This window comes from Orycteropus afer, unplaced genomic scaffold, assembly GCF_000298275.1.
Source record: "Orycteropus afer afer isolate SDZICR_OR568_19922 unplaced genomic scaffold, OryAfe1.0 scaffold00003, whole genome shotgun sequence".
In the NCBI taxonomy this organism is placed as follows: Eukaryota; Metazoa; Chordata; class Mammalia; order Tubulidentata; family Orycteropodidae; genus Orycteropus; species Orycteropus afer.
This window is the reverse complement of record NW_006921590.1, coordinates 31,287,523-31,311,637: the sequence shown is the minus strand read 5'-3', so window position 1 is coordinate 31,311,637 and position 24,115 is coordinate 31,287,523. Positions and strand designations below refer to the sequence as shown.

The window sequence follows — 24,115 nt, the reverse complement described above, 5'->3', positions numbered from 1 at the left end:
AATCCACTCAATGGCAGTGAGTTTGGTTTTACATTTTTGTTATTCCTCTTTGACCCCAGTTGGAGTACCAGGTGGGTACTCCAACTCTTTATTTGCCTCCCTAGTGCCCTCTCTCTGTCTCTGTCTCTCCTCATCTCCCTCTGTCTTCCTCTATCTCTCTGATTCTGTTTCTCTGTAGTATCTGTGTGAGTTTTCTTTCCTCTCTGTCTGTCTCTCTGACTCTTTCTCCCTTTATTCTCACTGATCCTCTGTTTCTAGCTATCTTCCTCTTTTTCTATCTTTCCTTGTCTCTCTCTGGCTGTTTATCCTCTGTATATGTCCCTTTTTCTGCCCTTCTATGGCTCTTCTCTTCTCTCTCTCTCTCCCTGTCTGTTTTTCTCATTGTCTCTCTCTGCCACTGTCTCTCTCTCTGTCCCTCTGTTCCTCCCTCTGCTTCTTTCTCCATCTTCTCCCTCCAGGCTTGTGGCCCAGAACAGATGGCTGTCAGGCCTTGGCCAGAGGCATGTGTCATCACGGAGGCTCTCTCAGTGGCAGCTTTTCAGTGACCACCTGGGGAGTGCAAACTGCTTCCTGGCCCAGCCTGGGGCCCAGCTTGCCTGGGGTAATGATGTGGTGGCCAAGTTCCCTGATTTGGTTGCACAACAGCCATGCCAGGGGCCAGAAGCCCAGCCTCAGGGGAACTGTGGAGGAGCCTTGCACCCCTAGACTTTTCCCCGGCTCAGGGCAACACTGGGAAGTAGAGATCCTCCATGGACACCAGGCCTCTCACTGAGAGATTATGGTCAAGTTGTGGCCAAACCCCTATCCCTGCCCACTCCCTTCACACCATCCCACACCAGCAGAAGGGGAAGAAGAAGTGAATCTGGTTGGAGTACCCTAAAGCCCCCTGCCTGATTTCTCTCAGCCCTTCAGGCTAGGACAAGAAGTAGCCTAGCCCTGCCCCTTGTTCTGCAGAAAACATTAGTGTCTGGTGGAAAGCCAGAGCTCCCACACCTGTTGCCCATCTTGTGTTCCACCATTCCCACCCAGCCCCTGGACCAGACCCCAAGGCAATCTGAGGAAAATCTCTGCACTAGAACGGGGTAAGGGGACAGATGTTGAGGGACCCCTTACTTACTGTGTGCCATGCATTAAGCCAGGCACTGAACTGCTATGTTAGGGCAGGAATTATTACTCCCATTTATCAGATGAGGAAACCAAGGCTCATCAAAGTGAAATGACTCTTCAAATATCCCACAACACCAGTGGGGGATCTACAGTTCAGTGGGCAGTTACACATGTACACACACACCTAACACACAGAAAGAGAAAGAGAGAGAGAATTCCTTAAAAAGAATATTTATCGTGCTCCAAGAAGTAAGCTGTTCTAATAAAAGATTGATGAATAACCCAGTCTCTGTGGTCAGAGACTCCCCACATGCAAACACACACACACACACACACACACAGATAAGTACATGTGCCACTACCATGATGGTGGTGGTTAAGTTTGTGTGTCAACTTGGCTGGGCCTGGTTGAGTGGCTGGGCAGCTAGATGTAGTATTCCCCATGATGAGACTGGTAATGAGCTCTATGGTGGAATCTAGTGTGTGCAGCTGAGTAGCTGCTTCAGGGATGTGGTCTGCTTCCCATATATAAGAAGCAGCTTTGGGAATGGTCTCTAGCTTATGGCACATCTGAACCCTGCATGTAGCTGTGTTGTTGTTCAGCAGCCTGCCATGCTCTGCTGATCTTGAGACTTTCAATGGACTTGAATTAATGGCCTTCCATGTAGTTTTGTAACATTGGGACTGTGCCTTTTTACTTGTCAGCCTTGGGCTTGTCATCCCAGCAGCCAGCAGCAGAGTGGAGAGAAGCCTCCAGCTTCAGTGGGCCAGGAGCAGGAGGCAGAACTGAAACCCAAGATCAAGGGGCTTTCACCCAGCCCCTAAAGCCTGGCACTTGGAACTCGGACTTCTAGCCTCCAAAAATTGTAAGAATAAACTATTTGTTAAAGCCATCCCATTTGTGGTATTTTCTGTTAGAGCAGCACAGAGGTGACCAGAACAGTACCTGATACCCTAGAGTGAGATGCATGTGTAGGGGCTGTTTCTGTCCTTGCCCCTCCTTTTCAATGTGCCAGAGTTGCCAATGAGATTCAGGTAAGCAGAGATGGTTGGACATCAGTGCTTATGTCCTCAGTTAAGGGATTGTGGGCAGTTACACATGTACACACACACCTAAGGAAGGCAGGGTCAGATTTCAGGGGATGAAAATAGAGTGTGGTGGCCCAGACTACATCTAAATTGTACATTCATGAATTTGTGTGTGTGTGTGTGTGTGTGCACATGTGCATGCATGTGGGTTGAGTCCACAAATTCTTTCACATAGCTTTGTGATACTTATACTAGGATGATCACCAGAATCATCTGAAGAGCTTTTAAAAAATATGGGTGCTTGTGAATGGTCACAACCACACGTCTAGCTGTGTGCTAAGTGCACCCCCTGTATTATCTCTTTTGGCCTCCTACCCTGTGCAGTGGATCTGATTGCTGCTGGGTTACAGACGAGTAGACTGAGGCTCTGAGAGGTCATTCCACTCACCTGGGAAGGCTGGGATTTGAACCCAAGCAGCTAGTCTCCAAAGCTCTCTAGTTTCTAGTTGGCCTTTTTAGGGTGACAATAAAAATACCCAGCAGGGGACCTCCCAGGCTCAGGGAAACTATGGGGAAGGCAAAGACTCAGGGGAGGGAGGAGTGGCTCTGCTGCACTGAATCCACGCAGTGGTCCAGGTGCTGGAGGAGATCAGAGCAGCCCCTAAGTGCTGGCTCCAGAGGGGAGGCCTGAATCTTGTCCTCTCCATGTAGCCCAGAGGCAATTGGGCCTGGAGCTCTCCTGCTGCCCTTCCCTGTCCCCAGCCCTACTCCCTACCCTCCCTTCTCCTGGCTGGAGGCAGAGGGGAGGGCAGGGTGGCTTGATGCAGTGGGAGAAGGCCAGCTCAAGTTTCTATCTTCTCTTCCTGGCAGGGATCACATGGTGAGCAAGGAGGACAGCTGAGCTGGCAGATGGGGGGCCACTGGCCACGGCCGAGGGGAAAGCTAGGGAAGAAGGACAGCTGAGGTAATGCAGGCCTAGGGCAGACACCCCCCTTCCCAGCTGCTCTGGGGCCCTGCATGCCTGGGGCTGACCCCCTGGACCCAGCGCCAATGCTGGGATACCTAGTCCCTTTGTCCAAAATTCTGCTCTCCAGGTAGGCAGAGTCAAACAGGTTTCTCAACAGAGACAACACTGACTTTAGAGAATAGAAGATCCACATGTGTGTAGGAAGCAGCAGGGCTCAAATTGATGAGAGATGGGTAATTCTAGAATCTCTCATTAGCACAGCCCATCCTCATCCAGCCTCCATCATATCCTCCCCCAACAAGCTCTGCAGCTGTTAGAAGGCATCTATCTGGTACATTGCAGGGCTACTCACCCTGAGCTGTCACTAGGTCCATGGTTGCTTGGCCACCTACCTGACCATTTGGGAATACTCTAGCCTAGAGAGAAAGGTCATCAATCAAGGGTCTGCAGAAATTCATCAGAATGGCCAGAGGACAGTTTGATGATATCAAGCAATGAGAACTGGGCATGGATCCAGAAAGTGCCAGCAATAAGGAGTCAGTGGAAAACTATGCACTCATTAGGTGCCAGAGGGGTTTGGGTCTGGAACTTTTGAAGCCCTGGTTGAAGCTCTAACAGATGGGAGATGAAACTGACTTCACCTCCCTGAGGCTCTGCTGGGTCTTCATGAGCCCCTTGACCCTCACCAAAGGAGATCCTGGGTCAGAAAAGCAAAGCTGAACATTGAACTGGCTGTGTGAATGCCCAAAGGACTACTCCCTGGATCTGGCCAAGGGTATATTGAGCAGAGAAGCTCAGAGCCACCAATCTTCCAGGAAGACTCTCAATTTGGTGCAACCACCAAGGGATGCTCCAATTCCATGTCTAACAGATACACCCTGGCATCAGACTCCAACAGCTGTGCATGCCCCCACAACCTCCTCACTGGGGACCATACAAGCAAATAGACTGCAGTTTCTATCCACTCACACCTTCAGGCAACGCAATCCACAAGCTCACTGTCAATTAGCTAGGCCTGTTCGCTTGAAATTTTCATTTTGAAGCTCTGTATGAGCAAGTGTATTTGACAAAGTCCTGCCCTTCATGATTTCATTAACATTGAGCAGATCCCTCTATGAGCTCCAGTTTCCTCATTTCTAAAAGACAGGTAACTCTATCTACCTTAAAAGGCTTTTGGAATGATTAAGTCTGATGAAAACAGCCAGCATAGGTTCCAGCACAGAATGGACATCCAATATGTATTTTTTCTTTCTTTCCTTCTCTTCCCCTTCCTTCTTTCCTTTCTTCCTTCCCTCCCTTTAATTTTATCTTCCTAGAAGGAGAGTCTCTTAATAGATCCTCACTCAGCTTCCTCTCTTCTTCTCCAGCCAGATTTTATGTGTTGCTCCTCTCAGGACACTCTCCAATTCCATTTCTTCCATGGATTGATCTTTATACTATTTTCTAGGTCAACAATGAGACTCATTCATCTCTGTGTCCCCACAACACCAGGCACAAGCTCTGAAATACAGTGAATATATTAAATAAATGGTATAACAGGATTGGTAATTGGATGAGATGGGGAATGAATAAATGAATTAGTAGATAGATAGCATATGTTAGATAGAAGAGATAGAACGAAGAGGTTGGCAGATGTATTGAAGAGCAACGTCTAGGTAATGCATGAATGGGTGAGTAGATGACTAAGTGAAATGGATGAATGAGAGTGTGAATAGATGGCTTGGCTGGATGGAGTGGGTGGGTGGGTGGGAAAGAGTAGGGTACATGAGTATATGAAAGGATGGATTGATGATGGAAAAAGAGATGGACAGATATATGCTTGGCTCTGGGCTGATGTAGGAAGGCAATGAAGAATTGGGTTTCTGAAGCTGTAAATCTTTATGGAAGTAGATTGCCCCACCTTCCTTCTACAGAGTGGCTGGTGGGTTTAGAACCACTGACCTCTGGTTAGCAGCTAATGGCCTTATCCACTACACTACCTTCCTTAAAGCTGCTTCTTATATACTGGAAGCAGACCACATTTCTAAGGCAGCTACTCAGCTGCTCCAGTAGATTCCACTATGGAGTTGGTTATCAGTCTCATCATGGCGAATAACTACATCCAGCTGCCAAGCCACTCAAAATCAAGCCCAGCCAAGGTGACACACAGGTAAGGGAGTGGCTAGCAGAAGCAAGGTCCAAGTGCTGTCTTCCTTCCAACTTTGCGCAAGCCCTCACTTAGTGAGTCCATGCAGTGTGGGTGCCACAGACCTGAGCACCATGCTCAAAGCCAAGAGTTAGAAAAAAGGGCTGAGGGCTCCACTCCCTCAATCTCGCTTCTTGGAAGATCCAGGCTACAGAGACAGAGAACTGACTGTACCAGCAGAGCTTTGACTGTCCTCACCGTTAGCACTAACCCTACCAGCTGCACTTCCCAGTTTGTCTCTCCACAAAGCAAGCTTGCACACTGGCATGCCATGGCTCACCTGGGATTCACCTGGATATTGCTCTCACTAAAATGAGAGCTCCTTGACAGCAAGAACCATGTCCTCTTCACTGCCCCATTCCAGTGATAGAGTTCCTGACACAGTTGGCACAGAAAAAATGTTTGTGGGTTCAATAAATGGATAATTAGTCTTAGATACAACTGACGGTCTTCAGGGGTAAGTAAAGTATGTTGGAAAATAATGATGGACCTTGTTATAGGTTGATTTGTGTCCTCAGAAAAGATGTATTCCCCAATACCTGGGAATGTGACCTTCTTTGTAAATAGCACCTTCGCAGATGTAATTAATTAAATTAACATAAGATCATACTGGAGTAGAGCAGGCCCTAATCCAAAATGCCTGGTGTCCTTATAAAGAGAAGAGACACAGATATAGTCACAGAGGGAAGACAACTAGGTAAAGAGGGAGGCAGAGATTGGAGTGAGGCATCTACAAGCCAAAGAATGTGGAATGTGAAGGATTGTGGGAAACCACTGGAAGCTAGCAGAGAGACATGGAACAAACTCTTCCTCAGAGCTTTCAGAAAGGATTAATCTTGCTGACATCTTGATTTTACATTTCTGGTCACTAGAGAGAATAAATTTTTGTTGTTTTAAGCCATCTAGTTGTAGAACTCTGTCATAGCAGCCCTAGGATACTAAGGCAGGCCTTAATCTAGGAAACAGGGTTTGAATCCCAACTCTGTCACTTACCAGTGGTGGAACCCTACACAAGTCCTTGTGGCTCTCCCAACATCCATTTCCTCATCTGTGAAATCAGGGTAATAATTGATACTGCTTGGCATTTGACTGCTAACCAGAAGGCTGGCGGTTCAAACCCACCAGCCACTCCTCGGAAGGAAGACTGGACAGTCTACTTCTGTAGAGATACTGTCTCAGAAACCCAAGGAGGGGTTGCTATGAATTGGATTTGACTTGATGGCAGTGTGCTCGGTTTTTTGCTTTGGACTCTCTCCTGTGGCTATGAGGATCACGTTGGAGAGTGGCTTCTAATCTTAAACTTTTAAGGAACTTCCCCCACCCTAGAGCCTTGATAGCCAAGACCAAAGGTTAAAAATCCCTCCTGTCTAACATCCTTATCCAGAGGGCAGCTCTGGGGCTTGTGGGAAGGGGACCGGCAGGCTGCAAGAGGTGAACATGCTCCATTTTCAGGTTTCCGTAACTGGGGCTATGTATAATCATCTTGACCTCAATCTTTCTCTGTGAATTATGGAAAGAGAGTTCTCTAAAAATGAAGCATGTGAAAAAGTTCCACCAGGCTCCCTCTCCTCCCCTCATTTCATCCTTCCCAACATAATAAGGACCATGGCTTATTAGCTGTTTCCATCCAGCTTGCCTTATCCTGTGCCTGCACACGTGAGGCTAAAAATACTCACAGCTCCTATTAGAAGCTCTGCCCCAGGCCAGGCCAGATTCTGCACTGACATTGGCACTGGCACACTCGTGCCCCCTGGGATCCAGGCCACCAGGCCTGTCCAGCTTGGGGACAAAATCCGCCCGACAGTCTCCAGGGGGTCTGCAGTAATGATCAAAAGGCTGTCCTTAGTCCATCTGTGTTTTCGTTCAGACATTCCAAAGCCTTTTTCTGTGTCCCTCCTCACCACCTCATTAGACACCCTCACACTACCCAGGACAGGGGTTCTCTCCCAGAGGACACGTGTCACTTGGAGCACTGCCCCGGGCCCTGCAAGTAGACAGCCCAGCTCTCAGCCTGCTTCTGGAAATGTGCTCCTTTTCACTAACATCTCCAGAATGGCAAGTACATTAGTCTGGTGTGAGGACTGGGCCTGTCCAGGAGCCACCATTGACTCACTTGGAAAATTGTGTAAATGGATTTCTTGACCCCCTGTTTCTTTGTCACTAAAATGGGCACAGAAACATCAGCCCAGCCTTGGGCTATAGTGAGGACTACAAAAGTTCATGGAAGTAAATATGGTTTATCTGCAGGAATTAGGTGTGTGGGCTCTTTGTTTATGAGGGAGAAGTAGGCACATCAAGACATATGCAAGGAACATTTCAATAGCTTGGTAATAAACACTTGGCAAAGCTGAAGAAGTAATCTCTCTATGAGCTTTCATGTGCCACTGGATACCTCTCTTGGCATTGCCCAAGATATTTTGGAAGTGGTGGTGAGAGACATATTGATTTTCATCATCTCCATCCACAGGAAAAAGCCAAGAATGCCATAGAGTATTAAGATTCTGGAATTCAAACTACCTGTAATTTGGAATGTAGTGCTTCCCTCATTTGCACACCATTAGATGTGAGAGGATGGAATTATAATGAGCCATGGACAGAAAAAAATATGGAAAGTCAATTAAGATGTCATGGACAGAAATACTGAGATGGGGAATGGCTGACAGGCTGATCGGGAAGAGCCACAGCAGCGAGGCTGGGAATGGAAATTGTGTTTAACAGAAAGAGTCCTGGGCTTAGGGGAGCTGTTGAGAAGGTAGCTGCCTGGCACTAGGCTGCACTGTCTCAGAACTGAGCTCTCCCCAAATTCACACTCCAGTTGGTTCTGTCAACAGCACAGGAAGGTGCCTTTAGAGCCACTCGTCCTAATTTAACCTCCTTCTCCTCCATTCCCTGAAAGTCTGTGAGAAAGACATAGAAGAGCCAGTGCTACAAATCTCTGGAAAGCTCAGTCATACCTCCAGGCTAAAGGGAGAAGTCTCAGCTAGTTGGGAGCATAAATTCTGTCCAATTTGATTCAAACATTTACTGAGCACCTTCTGTATACAACACACATACGAGGCACAGTGGAGGCGGAAGGGGATCAGGAATGAGTAAGACCATGGTCTGGCCCTCATATGGCTTAAAACGGTCAGAGGTATAAAGATGACTTCACCACAGACTTTGCTTACGCAATAGAAAAGATCTGAGGTAGATTGGAAGAGTATTATTTTTTTCCCAATTAACATTTAAATGTTTGTGCCATCCCAACAGGGAAAAGAACAAAGGATACAAATCCAAAACAATCATGAAAGAGGTGGGGAAAGCACAAAAAGTAAATTTATGTTTAGAAAAGTGTTCAATTTCAGGAGTAATGAAAATTAATACCAGTTACCATTTATCAATTATCATACTCACATGGTGTATGTAATGATAGTACTCAGTGCTTGTGATGGTATATGGTAAGATGACAAATACAACTAGCAAGATTGTAAATAGGCACAATCTTTCTGGAAAGTAATTTGACATTATATATATCTCAAGCCTTAAAATAGTCATAACCTTTGACTCAGTAATCCCACTTCCAGGAATCTAGTCTAAGGAAATAATCAGATATGTGGTCAAAGGCACGAACACAAAGATATATATCACCACGTTATTTATAAAAGTGAAAGAGCAAAACAAAGCAAAGTTCCAACAATAAGAAAATGGGGAAATAGATCATGGCAAATCAATATAATAAGAAATTAGACAGCCATTTAAATTGGGCTTTGAAGAGTTTTCAGTAATCTACTCATTACACGTGTTGAGTGGAAAAGTCATGGTACAAAATTATATATTATATGACCCCAGATTAAATATATAAGTTTGGTGGTATAGTGCCTAAGGCATTTCACTGCTAACTGGAAGGCTGGCTGGTCAAACCCACCAGCCACTCCTCAGAAAGAAGATTGGGCAATCTACTTCCATAGAGATACCACCTCAGAAACCCAAGGAGGGGCCACTATGAGTTGGATCCAACTTGATGGCAATGAGTTTTATATATATATATTACAAGGAGCCCTGGTGGTGCAGTGGTGCAGTGGTGCAGTTGAGCATTTAGCTCAACTGCTAAATGAAAGGCCAGGCGTTTAAACCCACCAGTCACACTGCAAATGATGTGACAATCTGTGTTCATAAATATTACAGCCTTGAAAACCCTATGGGGTAGTTCTACTCCATCTTATAGGGTTACTATGACTCAGATTTGTTGTTTTGTTCTTTTTTGGTTTGATATATTTATCACATGTGCTGGAGTAGTAATAGAAAGAAATGCTAAGTAATTAAATGTTAAAAAGTGACTATATCTAGATGATAGGAATATGGTGTTTTTATTTTCTTCTTTCTACAGCTTTTGGTATATATATATATATATATATATATATATAATATATATATCTATGTAAGAAATAATGAAATAAAAGATTTGAAAAAAAGATGCAAAGGGTAGCTTGAAAAGACAATGTAAAGTATTATAATGAAAGGTGCAAAGACCTGGAGTTAGAAAACTCAAATATAAGAACACACTTGGCATTTCTCAAGCTGAAAGAACTGAAGAAAAACTTCAAGCCTTGAGTTGGAGCACTGAAAATATACTACGGGCAAAATATTGAATGACATGGGAAGCATCAAAAGCAGATGGAAGGAACACACAAAGTCACTGTACTAAAAAAAATTGTTGATATTCAGCCATTTCAGGAGGTAACATATGATCAAGTGCCAATGCTATTTAAGGCAAAAAAACAAAAACAAACTCACAGCCATCAAGTCAGATCCGACTCATAGAGACCCCTCCTTGGGTTTCCAAGGTGGTATCACTAAGGAAGTAGATTGCCCAACCTTCCTTCTGAGGAGTGGCTGGTGGACTTGAATGGCCAGCCTTCTGGTTAGCAGTCAAATGTCCTAGGTGCTATGCTACCAGAGCTCCTGCTATTTAAGAAAGAAGCCCTAATTGCACTGAAGGCATTGGCAAAAACAAGGCTCCAAGAATTGATGAAATACTCATTGAGATGTTTCAACAAATGGATGCAGTGCTGGAAGCACTCACATGTTTATGCCAAAACATTTGGAAAAAATCTACCTGGCCAAGTGACTAGAAGAGATCTATATTTGTACCCATTCCAAATAAAGATGATCCAGCAGAATGTGGAAATTATCAAACATTATTATTAATATTGGGGAGCTCTGGTAGTGTAATGCATAAGGTATTTGACTGCTAACCACAAGTCTGGCTGTTCAAACCAACCAACCACTCCTTGGAAGGAAGATTAGGCAATCTACTTTCATAGTGCTACAACCTCAGAAACCCAAGGAGGGATTGCTATGAGTCGAATCCGACAGCAGTGAGTTTGGTTTTGGGGTTCTTTATAATCAATATCACATGCAAGTAAAATTTTGCTGAAGATAATTAAAAAATGGTTGCAGCAGTACATAGACAGGGAGCTGCCTGAAATTCAAGCCAGATTCAGAAGAGGACGTGGAATAAGAGATATCATTGCTAATGCCAGATAGACCTTGGCTGAAAGCAAAGAATACCAGAAAGATATTCACCTGTATTTTATTGAGTATGCAAAAGAATTCAACTGCATGGGTCATAACAAATGATGGAGAACATTGTAAAGAATGGGAATTCCAGAACACTTAATTGTGCTCATGTGGAACTTGTATATAGATCAAGAGGCAGTTGTTCAAACAGAACAAGGGAATCCTGAGTAGTTTAAAATCAAGAAAGGTATGTGTCAGGGTTATATCCTTTCACTATACTTATTCAATCTGTATGCTGAGCAAATAATCTGAGAAGCTGGACTATATGAAGAATGTAACATCAGGATTGGAGGAAGACTCATTAATATCCTGTGATATGCAGATGACACAATGTTGCCTGCTAAAAGCTAAGAGGACTTGAAGCACTTACTGATAAAGATCAAAGACTACAGCTTTCAGTACAGATTATACCTCAACATAAAGGAATCAAAAATCCTCAAAATGGACCAATAAGCAAAATCGTGATAAACAGAGAAAATACTGAAGTTGTCAAGGATTTCATTTTACTTGGATCTACAATCAATGCCCATAAATGCAGCAGTCAAGAAATCAAATGACATATTGCATCAGGCAAATCAGTTGCAGAACACCTCTTTAAAGTGCTAAAGAGCAAAGATGTCACTTTGAAGGCTAAGATGTGTCTGACCCAAGCCATGGTATTTTAAGTCACCTTATATGCATCTAAGAGCTAGACAGTGAATAAGGATGACTGAAAAAGAATTGATGCATTTGAGTTGTGGTGTTGGCAAAGAATATTGAAAGTATCATGGACTGCTACAAAAATGAACAAATCCATCTTAGAAGAAGTCAAGTTAGAATTCTCCTTGGAAGCCAGGATGACAAGACTTCACCTCACATACTTTGGACATGTTATCAGGGGGGACTAGTCCCTGCAGAAGAGCATTAAGCTTAGTAAAGCAGAGAGTCATTGAAGAAAAAGGGTGTCGATGAGACAGATTGACACAATGGCTGCTACAATGGACTTAAACATAGCAACAACTGTGAGGATGTTGCAGGATTGGACTGCTTCATTCTGTTGTACACAGGGTTGCTATGAGTCAGAGCTGACTCCATGGCACCTAACAACAACAACATAGTTTTTGCATTTTCTGAATTTTCAATTTTGGTCATGAATTCTGTCTATATTTAGAAAATATCTTTCCATGACCATTTCTTGCTTTTTAGAGTAAAAAAGAGGCAATTTAGAGCAATATGGTCCTATTTGTCAAGTTCAAATGTGATCTTGGGAAGTGAAGTATTCCCAGTTCTTCTTAGATCACTTATCCTTTTTCATTCTTTCCATGGAGTCCCCGGGTGGTGCAAACGGTTAACACACTTGGGCTCCTAATGGTAAGGTTGGCGGTTCAAGTCCACCCACAGGCACCTCAGAAGAGACACTTGTCAATCTGCTTCCAAAATATCAGCCAATTAAAACCTTATTACCAAACTCTGACATGTCTCATGAATCAGAATTGACTCAACAGCAGCTGGTTTGGCTTTATTCTTCACATAACAAAAGAATGTATCCAGTCTGTCCATCCAGGAAAAGTCAGGGTCCATGGGATGAGCCGCAATCCAAGACTGAAGATGCCAACCACAACCCCTTGTATTTCAACACTCAGCTTTTTCAGGCAAGTATTAAGTGGTGCCACATAAAGTTTTAGGAGGCTAAAGCAGAAAACAAGATGGGTTACAGGAAGGTATATTACTGGAAACACTAATAGAGAAGAGATGGAAGGAAGAAAATTCAAGAAAAAGGCCAATTTCCAACCATTACTATAGAAAATCTAGGAGAAGATGGCAGGCTTTAGAAAAGTACAGAGTGGAAGATTCTTGCCACAGCAGAGCAAGTGGCTGAGAATCACTGCCTCAGCAGACCGCAGCCCTCCTCACCCTCATTCCTGAATAGGCCTGCAGATGGGCTACTTTATCAGCCCAAGTCCAGTTGCCCACTGTGGTGGTTAAGGCTGTGTGTCAATTTGTCTGGGCCTGGTTTTGAATGGCTGGGCGGCTTGATGTAGTTATTCCCCATGATGAGACTGGTAATCAACTCTGTGGTAGAATCTGCTGTGAGGAGCTGAGTAGCTGCCTTAGGGATGTGGTCTGATTCCAGTATATAAGAAGACACTTTAAGAAAGGTCTTGACAAGGGACAAGGTTGTGGTCACTTCTTGGTCACAGCCAGCTACCCAGAGGGACCGAGTAGTTGAACCCACAGGCTTGGGACCATAGTCACAGGAGACATCAAGCTCAATTGGCAGAACATATTACACAAAACATTGTTCCACCTCCTATTTTGGTGAGTAGCAACTGGGATCTTAAAAGCTTGCAAGCAGCCATCTAGATGCAACAATGGGTCTCTCCTTGTCCAGAGTAAAGAACAATGAAGAAAACCAAAGATTCATGGAAATAATTGGTCCTAGTGACTGGTACACCATGCAATCTGCAGCCTATACGACTATAAGACCAGAAGAACTAGATGGTGCCCGGCTACCACTGTCTACCACTCGGAAGGGGATCTATGTAGGAGATCCTGGATAGAGAGGGAGAACAATGTGGAACAAAACTCAAAATCATTTGGGAAAAAAAAAAGGGGGGGGGCAGTTTTGCTGGTCTGATAGAGCCTGATGGAACCACTGAGACTATGGCCCCTAGCTGCCCTTCAGGTCTGGAATTGAACCCACAGTTGTGGCTTCCAGTCAAACAAAAGACAGGCATGTGAGTTGAACATTTACCTGAGGTGGATACACTTCTTGGAGAGAGCAATCCTAGGAGAAAGAAGGGCTTTTTATGCAAAGGGAGACAGCTGAGGGGGCAGAAGTGCATGGAGGGATGGACACAGGGATAACTATCAGGAGGAGGTGGGAGGGGAGCTGTTGCATTGTGGTAAATTATAGTCAATGTCATGAGACAAAGTGTATGTGAACTGCTGTACGGAAAGTGAATTTGTTCTGTAAATTTTCACCCAAATCACTATAAAAAACAAAAGAAAGAAAGAAAGAAAGGTCTTGAGCTTCTTGGCACATTTGGGTCCTGCATTTGGCTGAGTCATCCATGAGTGGCTTGCCATGTTGTCTGCCGATCTTGGGACTGTTCCTGGAATTGAACTAGTGGCCTGCCGTGTTGCTTGATAATCTTTGAGCTGTGCCATTTTATTTGTTGAGCTTGGGTTTGTCAGCCTCAGCAGCCAGCACCTGCCTGAGTTAAGACTCCAGCTCCAATAAGCCAGGAGCAAGAGGCAGAGCTGAAGCCCAAGGACAAGAGGCCTTCACTTGTCCCTAGAACTGGCACTTTAAACTCAGACTTCTAGCCCCCTAAACTGTAAGAGAATAAATCCCTGTTTGTTAAAGCCATACATTGTGGTATTTCTGTTAGGGCAGCACTAGAGAACCCACCAGCCACTCCTCGGAAGGAAGGATGGACAATCCTACTTCCGTAGTGATACTGCCTCAGAAATTCAAGGAGGGGTCACTATGAGTCGGGGCCAACTTGACGGCAAATAACAACAACAAGAAGAAGAGAACCAAAACACCCACTATCAGAGAGCAACAGTACACACTGGTGCAGTTCTCCCACCTCCCCAAGGCACCTTCTATAGATGTGGCACTGCAAGCCAGACAGGCCCAAGGAACAGGGGAAAGCCCTCTAATGTCAAGGTCTTTAGCAGACCAGGTGATATCACGCCAGACTGGACCAGACAAAGCCTCCGTAAAGCCAGCATCCATCAGAGAACATGTGAGAGGATCAGAATGTATAGGTCATTCTTTGATATAAACTCCTGTTCTCAACCATGGCACAGGTCCTCTCTGGTGACCTCCAGGCTTGTATACCTCACTTTTTGTTAGTTGCCATCAAGTTGGCTCCAACTCATGATGATCCCATATCAAGAGAACAAAATATTGCCCTGTGCCATCTTCAAGATCATTGGTATCTTTGAATCCATTATTATAGCCACTGTATATTTTGGGTGCTTCTGACTAGGGGACTCATCTTCCAGCACTGTATGGGACAGTATATCCTTTTGTGATTCATAGAGTTTTCCTTGGTTAATTTTGGGAAGTAGATCACCAGGCCTTTTTTTAAATGTGCTCTCTCCTTTCCAAGAACCTGAGTCTGGTCCTTCTGAAAGCAACAAAATCAGCATTTCACAGATGTTCACAGTCCTTCAACTCAGGAAAACAGATTAATACACATAGTATTGTCATCTGTGTTAGACTGGGTTCTTTAGAGAAACGAAACCAGTAAAGCTTAGAGAGAGAGAGAGAGAGAGAGAGAGAGAGAGAGAGAGAGAGAGAAATTTATCTTAGGAAAATGGCTCACACACTTATAGAAGCTTTCATGTCCCAAGTTCTTGGATCAAACATCAAACTGGAAGCTTTTCCTGACTCACTCAGCTGCAGGGGCTGAGGAGCTCAAGGTTGGCAGACAGTGTACTGGCTGTTGACTCCAACGAATGATGAATCTAAGATCTCCAGGCCTGATGGTGGATTGTTCACTCACAGACAGTTGTAGGCAGCACAACAGAATCCTGATCCACAGAAAAGTGTCTCTTTTCCCAGGATGTCCATAAATATACTAGAAGCAGACCATACCCCTAGGGAAACTCCCTTTCAATGGATTGGCTGCTCAAACCATATACATCTGATCCCATCATGGGAATAACCCACATCACAATTGCTTAAACCACACAGAATTGTGGTCCAGCCAAGTTGACACACACCTCCAACTATCATATCATCTGACAAAATTTACCTCCCAGCAAGCCAGGTACACACTTAATGAAACCTGGAATCTCCTGATACTTGGTAATCAGGCACAAATGGTAAGCAGTTCCCATCAGAATCTGCAATTCATAGAATTGGCACCTCACCAGTTAGGGAAGGGGAGAATTTGACAAAGTTGTTTCACTGAATCCCTATGAAATCCTATGACCCAGCCCAGGTACAGTGCATCACCTGAGTCCAAAGACTGAGCTGGGGTGTTTTCCTTCAGCTCCAGAGGAGGTGCTGTGTACCTCACTTGCCTGCTCTGTTCAGCACCTGGCACTTACTGTCCTTTCTCTCTAAGCCTAACTTCCCACCTTATTTAGAAACTCCACCCAACATTCCCAGATGCCCCTTTTCTTATGTAGCATATGTGTTTGGTATTTGATTATCTTTTCATGGCATCACACTGCCCCCTTACTTTGCACCTTCTCCAGAGGGCCAGTCTCTAGCAGCAGTGATTTTGTTCATGCCCATGGTAACCATCAGACCTGCTCCTTCACCCTTGTGAATACCCTCTGCTCTTCCATCCTGGCTGCCCATGATCTGCAACACTGTTCAGATGGGCAGCAGAAGACCCACCCACACAGATTCTCACTTGAGAATGGTCCTGGCTGCCCTTGGCTCTCCACAGGGCCCTCCTCCCAGCACCACAATGATGACCAGACTACCTTTGCTCTTGCTTCCTAAAACATACCATCTTGTCTCTCACCTTCAGCTTCACAGAATTCCTTGTAATATCTGTGAAAATGGCAGAACTCTGACTCCTTTTCTATCCTTGGAAGGGCTGCCTCATTGTTCCCGAAGGCTACTTAATGCTCCCAGCCACCAACTTTTGTCTCCTGCCACTGCCACCAGTTCTTCCATCACTGATGCCACAGAGCCTAAAAATCTGTCCCCAAACGCCCAAATCAGGGCTTGAGTTCAGGGAATTTTTCTAAGAGTCTCAAGATAGGTTTCAGAGCCTTGTCTTAAGGTGTGTTTAGTATGACTGCTGAGTGTTTCTCCCCTGCAAGCTAAAAGCTACTCTTCCCACTGGTTTTGACCCTAAGCAGCCTCAGCTTGCAGACATGGGACAGTCATGTTAGGGGGTTCAGTAATGAGTTTTAGGGTCACACAGAGTAAGGTGTCAAGGATTAGACACTATTTGTGAGATACTGTGGGACCCTAAATATGGCCACTTTGGCTATCTGAACCTCAGTTTTCTCATCTATAAAATGGAGCTAACAAGAGTGAACATTCTGTTGAATGGAAAAATGCATGCACAGCATTCAGTGTTCAGCAGAGGGGTGAGAATGGGAGGGAAGGAGAGCTGTGTTGAGCCACAGCTCCTCTGAAGGGGCTGAGAGTGCACAAATCTGATGCCAGTTTTTCAAGAAATGGATTCCATTACTCATTGGGCTCCTCTGTGAGGACAGAGCAGAGACATAGGGAAGGAAGTTAACTTCCTACTCCACAAGGGTTTGGGGATGCCTCCAGTTTCTTCTACCCACCTCTACCCAACACTGATACACTCATGAGACCCTCCTCAGAGCAGGACTCAGACAAGAGTCTGACTAAAATACAGGAATTGGCTATAGCTATAACTAAGGAACTCTGGTGGTATAATGCTAAGGTATTTAACGGCTAATTGGAAGGTTGGCAGTTCATACCCACGAGTTGCTCTGCAGAAAGGAGATGGAGCAATCTACTTCTGTAAAGATTTACCACCTCAGAAACCCAGTGGGGGTCACTATGAGTCAGAATCGACTTGATGGCAGTGAGTTGTTTTGTTGTTATAACTAAGCCATCACTAAGTACTTCATCTCAGTTAATCCCTACATTATCCACAACCACTTGATACATGGGAAAACTGAGGCTCGGAGAGGTTAAGTATCTTGCCAAAGGTCACTCTGCTAGGAGGCAGTGTCTGGAAATATACTTCTGTCTCGCATAGCTGCTCCAAAGGGTGGAGACTGACTTATTTTCTAAATTTGGTGGGTGTGAAGCCAGAGCCGGGATGACCATCCACATCCTATTAACTCTTGGGATAGTTTAAAAGAGAGACCCCACAGGTACTTGGCAACCCCCAAGAGTTCCAAGGACTGGGGAGGCCAGGAAGGCTTCAGTGTGAAGGTGAGAGTCGGTACTGTGCTTTGAAGGATGGCTAGATTGCATTTGCTAGGGAGGTCCAAAGAGGTTTTCCAGGAAGAGGGAACAGCAATAACAAAATCCCAGAAGTGGGAGTGAGCCAAGTTAAGATAGTTAAGAGATATTGAAAAGCTTCCACCAGCTGTCAAAAAGGTTTCTGGGGAACTCCTCTATATCTGGTATGCCATGTAACAATTCACCCATCTCAGGGAAAGCTGGGGGAATTAGAAGACTGGGGCTCTGTCTATTACCCTTCCCCTAGTTATCCCACTCTCTGTGGGCCCCTTCCCTCTTGCAACAATGGAAGAGAGCATGTCACATCTGTACATCCCTGCTAAATGCCTTTCTTCTATTGGCTTGCCTACTATGTCTCTATAGAAAAGAGAGAAACTTGTCTCTCAGGATCCCAAGAGAGTAAAAGAGTTATGACTAGGAAGTGGATGCTACTGAGATCTGGCAGGTCGATCCCAGGGATGCTGCTAAACACCCTATGGTGAACTGTACAGTCCCCACAACAAAGAACTGCTGCTGATGCTGCTATCATTGCTGGGTGCTATCGTGTCAATTCTGGCTCTCAGTGACCCTGTGTGACAGAATAGATCTATCCCATAGGGTTTTTTGATTGTAACCTTTACCAGAGCAGATGGCCAGGTCTTTTCTCCCATGGAGCCACTGGGTAGGTTCAGACTGCCAACTCTTAGGTTAATAGCTGAGTGTTTAGCCATTGTGACACCAGGACTTGTTAACAAAGAATTATATGGCCCAAATTGCCAGTAATGCTGAGACTGAGAAATAACTATTTCAAAGGATCTGCTTTCGGACATATTTGAGAGGCAGGAGGTCCCCTGACCATCATCCTGGACCTGTGTCTGGCCACTCTCTTCCTTGCCCACTCTTCTCCACTAGCTGACTGCTGACCTCCACAAGTGTTCATGTGCTTAGTTCCCCTAACTTCCCACCCCAAGTTATCCATTTTCCTAAGAGGCAACTTTCCTAAGTGGCACTTTCCTAAGTGAGGATGACTTGAGGCACTTACTGATGAAGGTTGAAGAATACAGTCTGCAGTATGGATTACATCTCAATATAAAGAAAACAAAAATCCTCACAACTGGACCAATGAGCAGCATCGCAATAAATGGAGAGAAGATTGAGGTTGTCAAAGAATTCACGTTGCTTGGTTCTACAATCCATGCCAATGGAAGCAGCAGTCAGGACATTAGACATGTAGCATTGGGAAGGTCAACCGCGAAGGAACTGTTTCGAGTGCTGAGGAGCAAGGATGTCTCCTTGGGGACTAAGGTGCGCATGACACAAGCCATGATATTTCCAATCACCTCGTATGCATGTGAGAGCTGGACAATGAATAAGGAAGACCAAAGAAGAGTTGATGCTTTTGAGTTGCGGTGCTGGCGAAGAATGCTGAAAGTACCGTGGACTGCTAAAAGAACTAACAGATCTGTCCTGAAGGAAGTGCACCTGAAATGCTCCTTGGAAGCAAGAATGGCCAGACTTCGTCTCACCTATTTTGGTCATGTTGTCAGAAGGGACCATTCCCTGGAGAAGGATGTCATGCTTGGTAGTGTGGAGGGTCGACAAAAGAGGGGGAGGCCTTCAACGAGATGGACTGACACAGTGGCTGCGATGATGGGCTCAAGTATAGCAGGGATTGTGGGGCTGGCGCGGGATCGGGCAGTGTTTTGTTCTGCTGTGCATGGGGTTGCTATGAGTCAGAAACAACTCAATGGCATCTAACAACAAAGAGGCAGCTCTGGGAGGGTGGACCAAGTCCCTCAGAGTAACACGCCCCACAAAGGAGTGAGGGTGGAGGATGGGGCAAGAAGGAAACAAAAGTCAGGCAAGGAGCTTTCAGCATCCCCACCCTCCCCACTCAGCCCCATCCAGCAAGGCAGAGTGTTGCACAGGAACTTCTGCTGGTGGTTGTGCCTCAAACAACTGGCCCTTGAAATCTGTCCCAGGTGAGGTGGGGGGGGCCCTGCCACCAGGGGGCTACTCAAGCAAACTATGAGACCCCAGGAGCTTCAGAGAATCCCAGCTGTGCATGTGCACACATGTGCGCTCACACACACATGCAGACAAAGCAAGACAAAACTTACTTTAGTAGGCCTTGGGAGTCACCCACCTTTGGCCCTCCATGGGATCAGCTCCTGAAGGACTCCAACTTAGGAAGCAAGTGACTTCTCCTTTCATAGGATGCCTAGTGAGTGAGGGGTTGATGCAGTGATGTGGCAGCCTTTACATGGAGACCAAACTGTGAGACCCAGGCAAAGAGGAAAGACTTTCAGATTCTGAGGGCACAGCTGTGACCCCCCCACACACACACACACTCCATCACTGACTTGCTTGTCACATAACCTATCCATTTCCTCACTCTCAAAATGAAGTAAGACCAACAGCTACTATTTGTAGACCATTTGACTGCTAACCAGAAGGCTGACAGTTCAAACCCACCAGCCACTCCTCAGAAGGAAGGTTGGGCTATCTACTTCTGTAGTGATATCGCCTTGGAAACCCAAGGAGGGGTTGCTGTGAGTCAGATGCGACTTGAGAGGAGTGAGTTTTGTTGTTGTTGTTGTTGTTGTTTTACTAGGTACCAGGCACCTTACTGCATGTAATTCTCACAACAAATGTCTGAAAATTTTTTATCATGTCTATTATACAGGCAAAAAAAATGAAGGGAAAATGACTTGTCCAAGGTCTCACAGCCAGTAAGCAGGTGAGCTGGGATTAGAACCCAGGCCTGTGTGATGCATGCTCCCTCCAAAGGGAAGATGGCAGCTCCCAGGGATCATGCTACAAGTGAGAGTCAGTACATTCCAAAGTGGAGAGAAGTCCTGACAACAGAGGCTTCCACATGGGTGTCATTTATTAGTCATGGAGACTCAAGTTAGCTAACTGCCACCCAGCCCATGGGCCACCAGGCAGATGACAGTGTACACAGTCCTAAGACCTGCAGCCAAACACAATGCTGCTGCTGGCCAGACCTGGGTAAAAATAGAACAGTCTCCCAGGTCCAGCTCCCTGACAGCGGAGGAGGCAGGCATGCTCCCAGTGCCCCAGCCTTCTCCTCTGCCCCCATCCCCCTCCACCCCTCAGAGCAGGAGCTAAATTCTAGAAGGAACAGAGATTTTAAGACTTTCACTTCAGGTGAGCGGGAACTTTAGCTTAATGCTCAGTGAGCACGTTGTATAATTGGGGCGAGTTCCTAATCCCAATACCCCTATCCAGCTTCCTACTATAGAGGGAGCAGTCACCCTCCACAACCCACCTGGGTAATGGGTAAAGAGTGGGGCCAAGGCCAAAACTTGGTCAACTTTTCTACATCTTGCAATTCAATCTGGAGCCCCTTTGCTGTGTTTCTTTTTTCTGAAAGGTCTCTCAGTGTTGAAAGCACTGTGAGATTTTACATTTGCCCGTGGCTTCTCTGACAGACTCTTTTTTGGGCCTTGTCCGGAAACAGGCAGCGCAAGCGACGAGCCCAAGACAAGAGCTTCCCGCTCACCGGCGGAGGCTGGGGGCGTGCAGAGGGAGGCTCTGGAACCCGCCGCCTCTGTCGGCTGCCGCCTCTGGTGCAGGTCAGGGCTCGGCCCGGGGATTTCCTTTCAAAGGTGACTTATAACCACTTCGTTAGGGTAGCGCCCTCCCGGGAGGGCCCTAATAACGCGTTTGGCAGAGTCAGCGAAACGCTGCGCCCAGCGGCCCGGCAGCGGGGGAGCGCCCTCTCCCGCGCCCTCGCCCTCTCCCGCGCCGGGGAGCAGCACGCAAGGGGCCATTTGCAGCGCAAGCAGCCTCGCGAGCGGCCGCGGCGCGCCAGCCGGGAGAGAGGTGGCACCATGGAGCTGAAGAAGGACAGCAATGCTGTGTCCATCGACATGCTGCTGATCGTGCACTCGGAGAAGCTGCGCGCCGCGCAGGGCACGCACTCGGATCGGCAGGCGGACCCGGGCGCGCTGCTGCAGCGCCGAGGAGGTAACGCGCGCCGGACGCGGGCTCCCAGACACCTCGTCCTCCTCGCCCCAGGGGCTGCCCGCCGGGGGGCGCCTCACACCGACCCTCTCAGCACCGCTGCCTGCGCCCCCGCGCCGCGCTCCTGGCGTCCGGTGGCAACCCGCAGCCTGTGGTTGTCCCAAATTGACTCTCCGAGCAGGCCTGAGGGTGCTTTCATTCTTGCCGTCTTTCCCAACCCTCAGCCTGTTTCACCTCAGCCACTTTCAAAAGGGTGCGATCAGGGTCTGAGGATGCCTTGGAGGAAGGGAGCAGCGCCTCAGGCCTGACTCCTGGTGGCAAAGCCGGCTTCCCTATAGGGCACACCGAAGGGCACTAGGGAGCTAGGGAAAGCTGTGTGGGGCCGGGTGCTGGAGGAGAAGCTGGACTTTGAGCTCCCTTGTGACCTCACACAATGAATTCATGGCCTCAGTTTCCCCACTCTTGAGCCTCTCTCCCAGCCTTATACAGGTACAAAGCGTCAAAGGGATAAGAGGAACTTGAGTTGTGTGAGGGTTGAAATTTGTCCTTCCCATTTTAGCTTATCCATTAGTTTTACTTGTCTTACAGACTTTCCGGGGAAAGGTAGACTAGTGAAATGAAGTGACTATAGAGTGATTTGAAGGTGCCTTAGTGGCTCAGTGGTTAAGTGCTCAGCTGCTTAACCAAAAGGTTGGCGGTTCAAACCCACCATTGGCTTTGCAGGAGAAAAGACCTGCTGATGTGCCCGCCTAAAGATTACGGTCTTGGAAACCCTGTGGGCCAGTTCTACTCAGTCCTATAAGGACTCTGAGTCAGGATCCACTCAATGGCAAGGAACTTGGGTATTAGGAGTGTAAAGCGATTATGGCAACCAAAAGGTTGATAGTTCAAACCCACCCAGGGACATTATAGAAGAAAAGGCTTGGTGAAACAGGGCAACATTTACCCAGAACCAAAGATGAGAAGATGAGGAGGGACAAGGAAACTGGATGAATGGAAACGGGGGACCCAGGGAGGAAATAGGGAGAATGCTCACAAGTTGCAGGGGTTGCAACCAATGTCACATTTGCTATGTAAACTTTCACCTGAAGTACAATAAAATGTTTTAAAAAAAGGAAAATAGAAAAGGCTTGGTAATCTGATTCCATAAAGATTACTGCCAGGAAAACCCTGTGGAGCAGTTCTACTCTGTCATACATAGGGTCACCATGAGTTGGAATTGACTTGATGCCACAAAATGACAACAGAGAGATTGCAGAAACAGGACTCAGGCCTCCGTATTCTCTAGAGGACTTAACATCATATAGATATATTACAGATGAATTATAATGGAGGTTTCAATAAGCCCTGAGAAGTTTTGGGGTCTTGGGTCTATGATGAAGCCTTCAGAGCCCTCCCAGAGGCTGGTGTGAGCATGCACTAGACTGACCGACTGCCTATTCTTTTGGAATGATGCTTGGCAGCCCATTCAGTAAAATAACTTCTACACCCCACCCCACCCCCACCTCCTCTCCAGCAATCACTGGAGAATTCCTGCTGCTACACTGCTCCCAGCTCTTCTGTTCCACGAGCCCCAATGCATATATAACATTTGCTTTACACCTGTCCCACTGAAGCAATGGAGCCATGGATGGCCTTGCCCTTGCCAGCCACACAGGTACCTCCTAGGATGGCAGGCAGGGAAAAGAAGGCCTGGAAGACTGAGAATGTTGACAGGAGCTCCAGTCTTTGGAGGAATTTGGGGACCAGGAGTTGTTTTGGTTAGTTATTTCTTTAGTTCCCAGAGCTGCTCCTGGGAGAAGAGGAAACAGCCCTCCCAGGATATTTGTAATTAAGAAATTAGCAAAAGTCAGATATTCCTAGATAGGTATGAGGCTTCTGCTACTACACACACTGCAGTCCAGAAAGGCTCCCTCCACATGTGGCAAAGCCATAGGGCCCTCTGAGGGCCAGCTCCTGATCAGCCTGAGTCACCATGTCCCACTTCCACTCTGAGCATATCTCTCCTAAGGGTTCTGACACTAGAAAGAGTGGGAGAAGAACACAGAGAAGCCCAGGAAATGCCAGGTGCTAGAACTGCCTCTTGTCTAGCACAAAACCCCCGTGACTCCAGACAATGCCCTTTATACTGACAGGGGAAAAGACCCCTGTTTGCTGGTCCTTTCTCCATATATTTGCCTGACAGAGGTTTCTCCCAGAATCTATGATAGTGGAGAGACTTGTGTCACTTATTCACAGTCAGCCAGTTCTGCACCAGAGCAGAGAAGAGGCAGAGTGCATGCTTTCATGGCCTGCTAGGCTGTCGTGATGTCCAAGGGAATTCTGGCTTGACCTCCTTGTAAGCTCACTCCTCAGGACACAGCCTGAGGGAGAGAAAACACTGGACAAGACC

The 24,115-nt window shown here is 46.4% G+C and overlaps 1 protein-coding gene across 1 annotated transcript in view; it reads left to right on the top strand.

The window, feature by feature from the left end:
• Positions 1 to 21,590: 21,590 nt before the first annotated feature.
• Positions 21,591 to 24,115, top strand: part of KY (kyphoscoliosis peptidase) — a 67,336-nt gene continuing 64,811 nt past the window's right edge. Inside the window, exon 1 of the mRNA XM_007937093.1 lies at positions 21,591 to 21,726. Coding sequence (XP_007935284.1) covers positions 21,591 to 21,726 — 136 coding nt within the window. The remainder of the gene's footprint in view (positions 21,727 to 24,115) is intronic.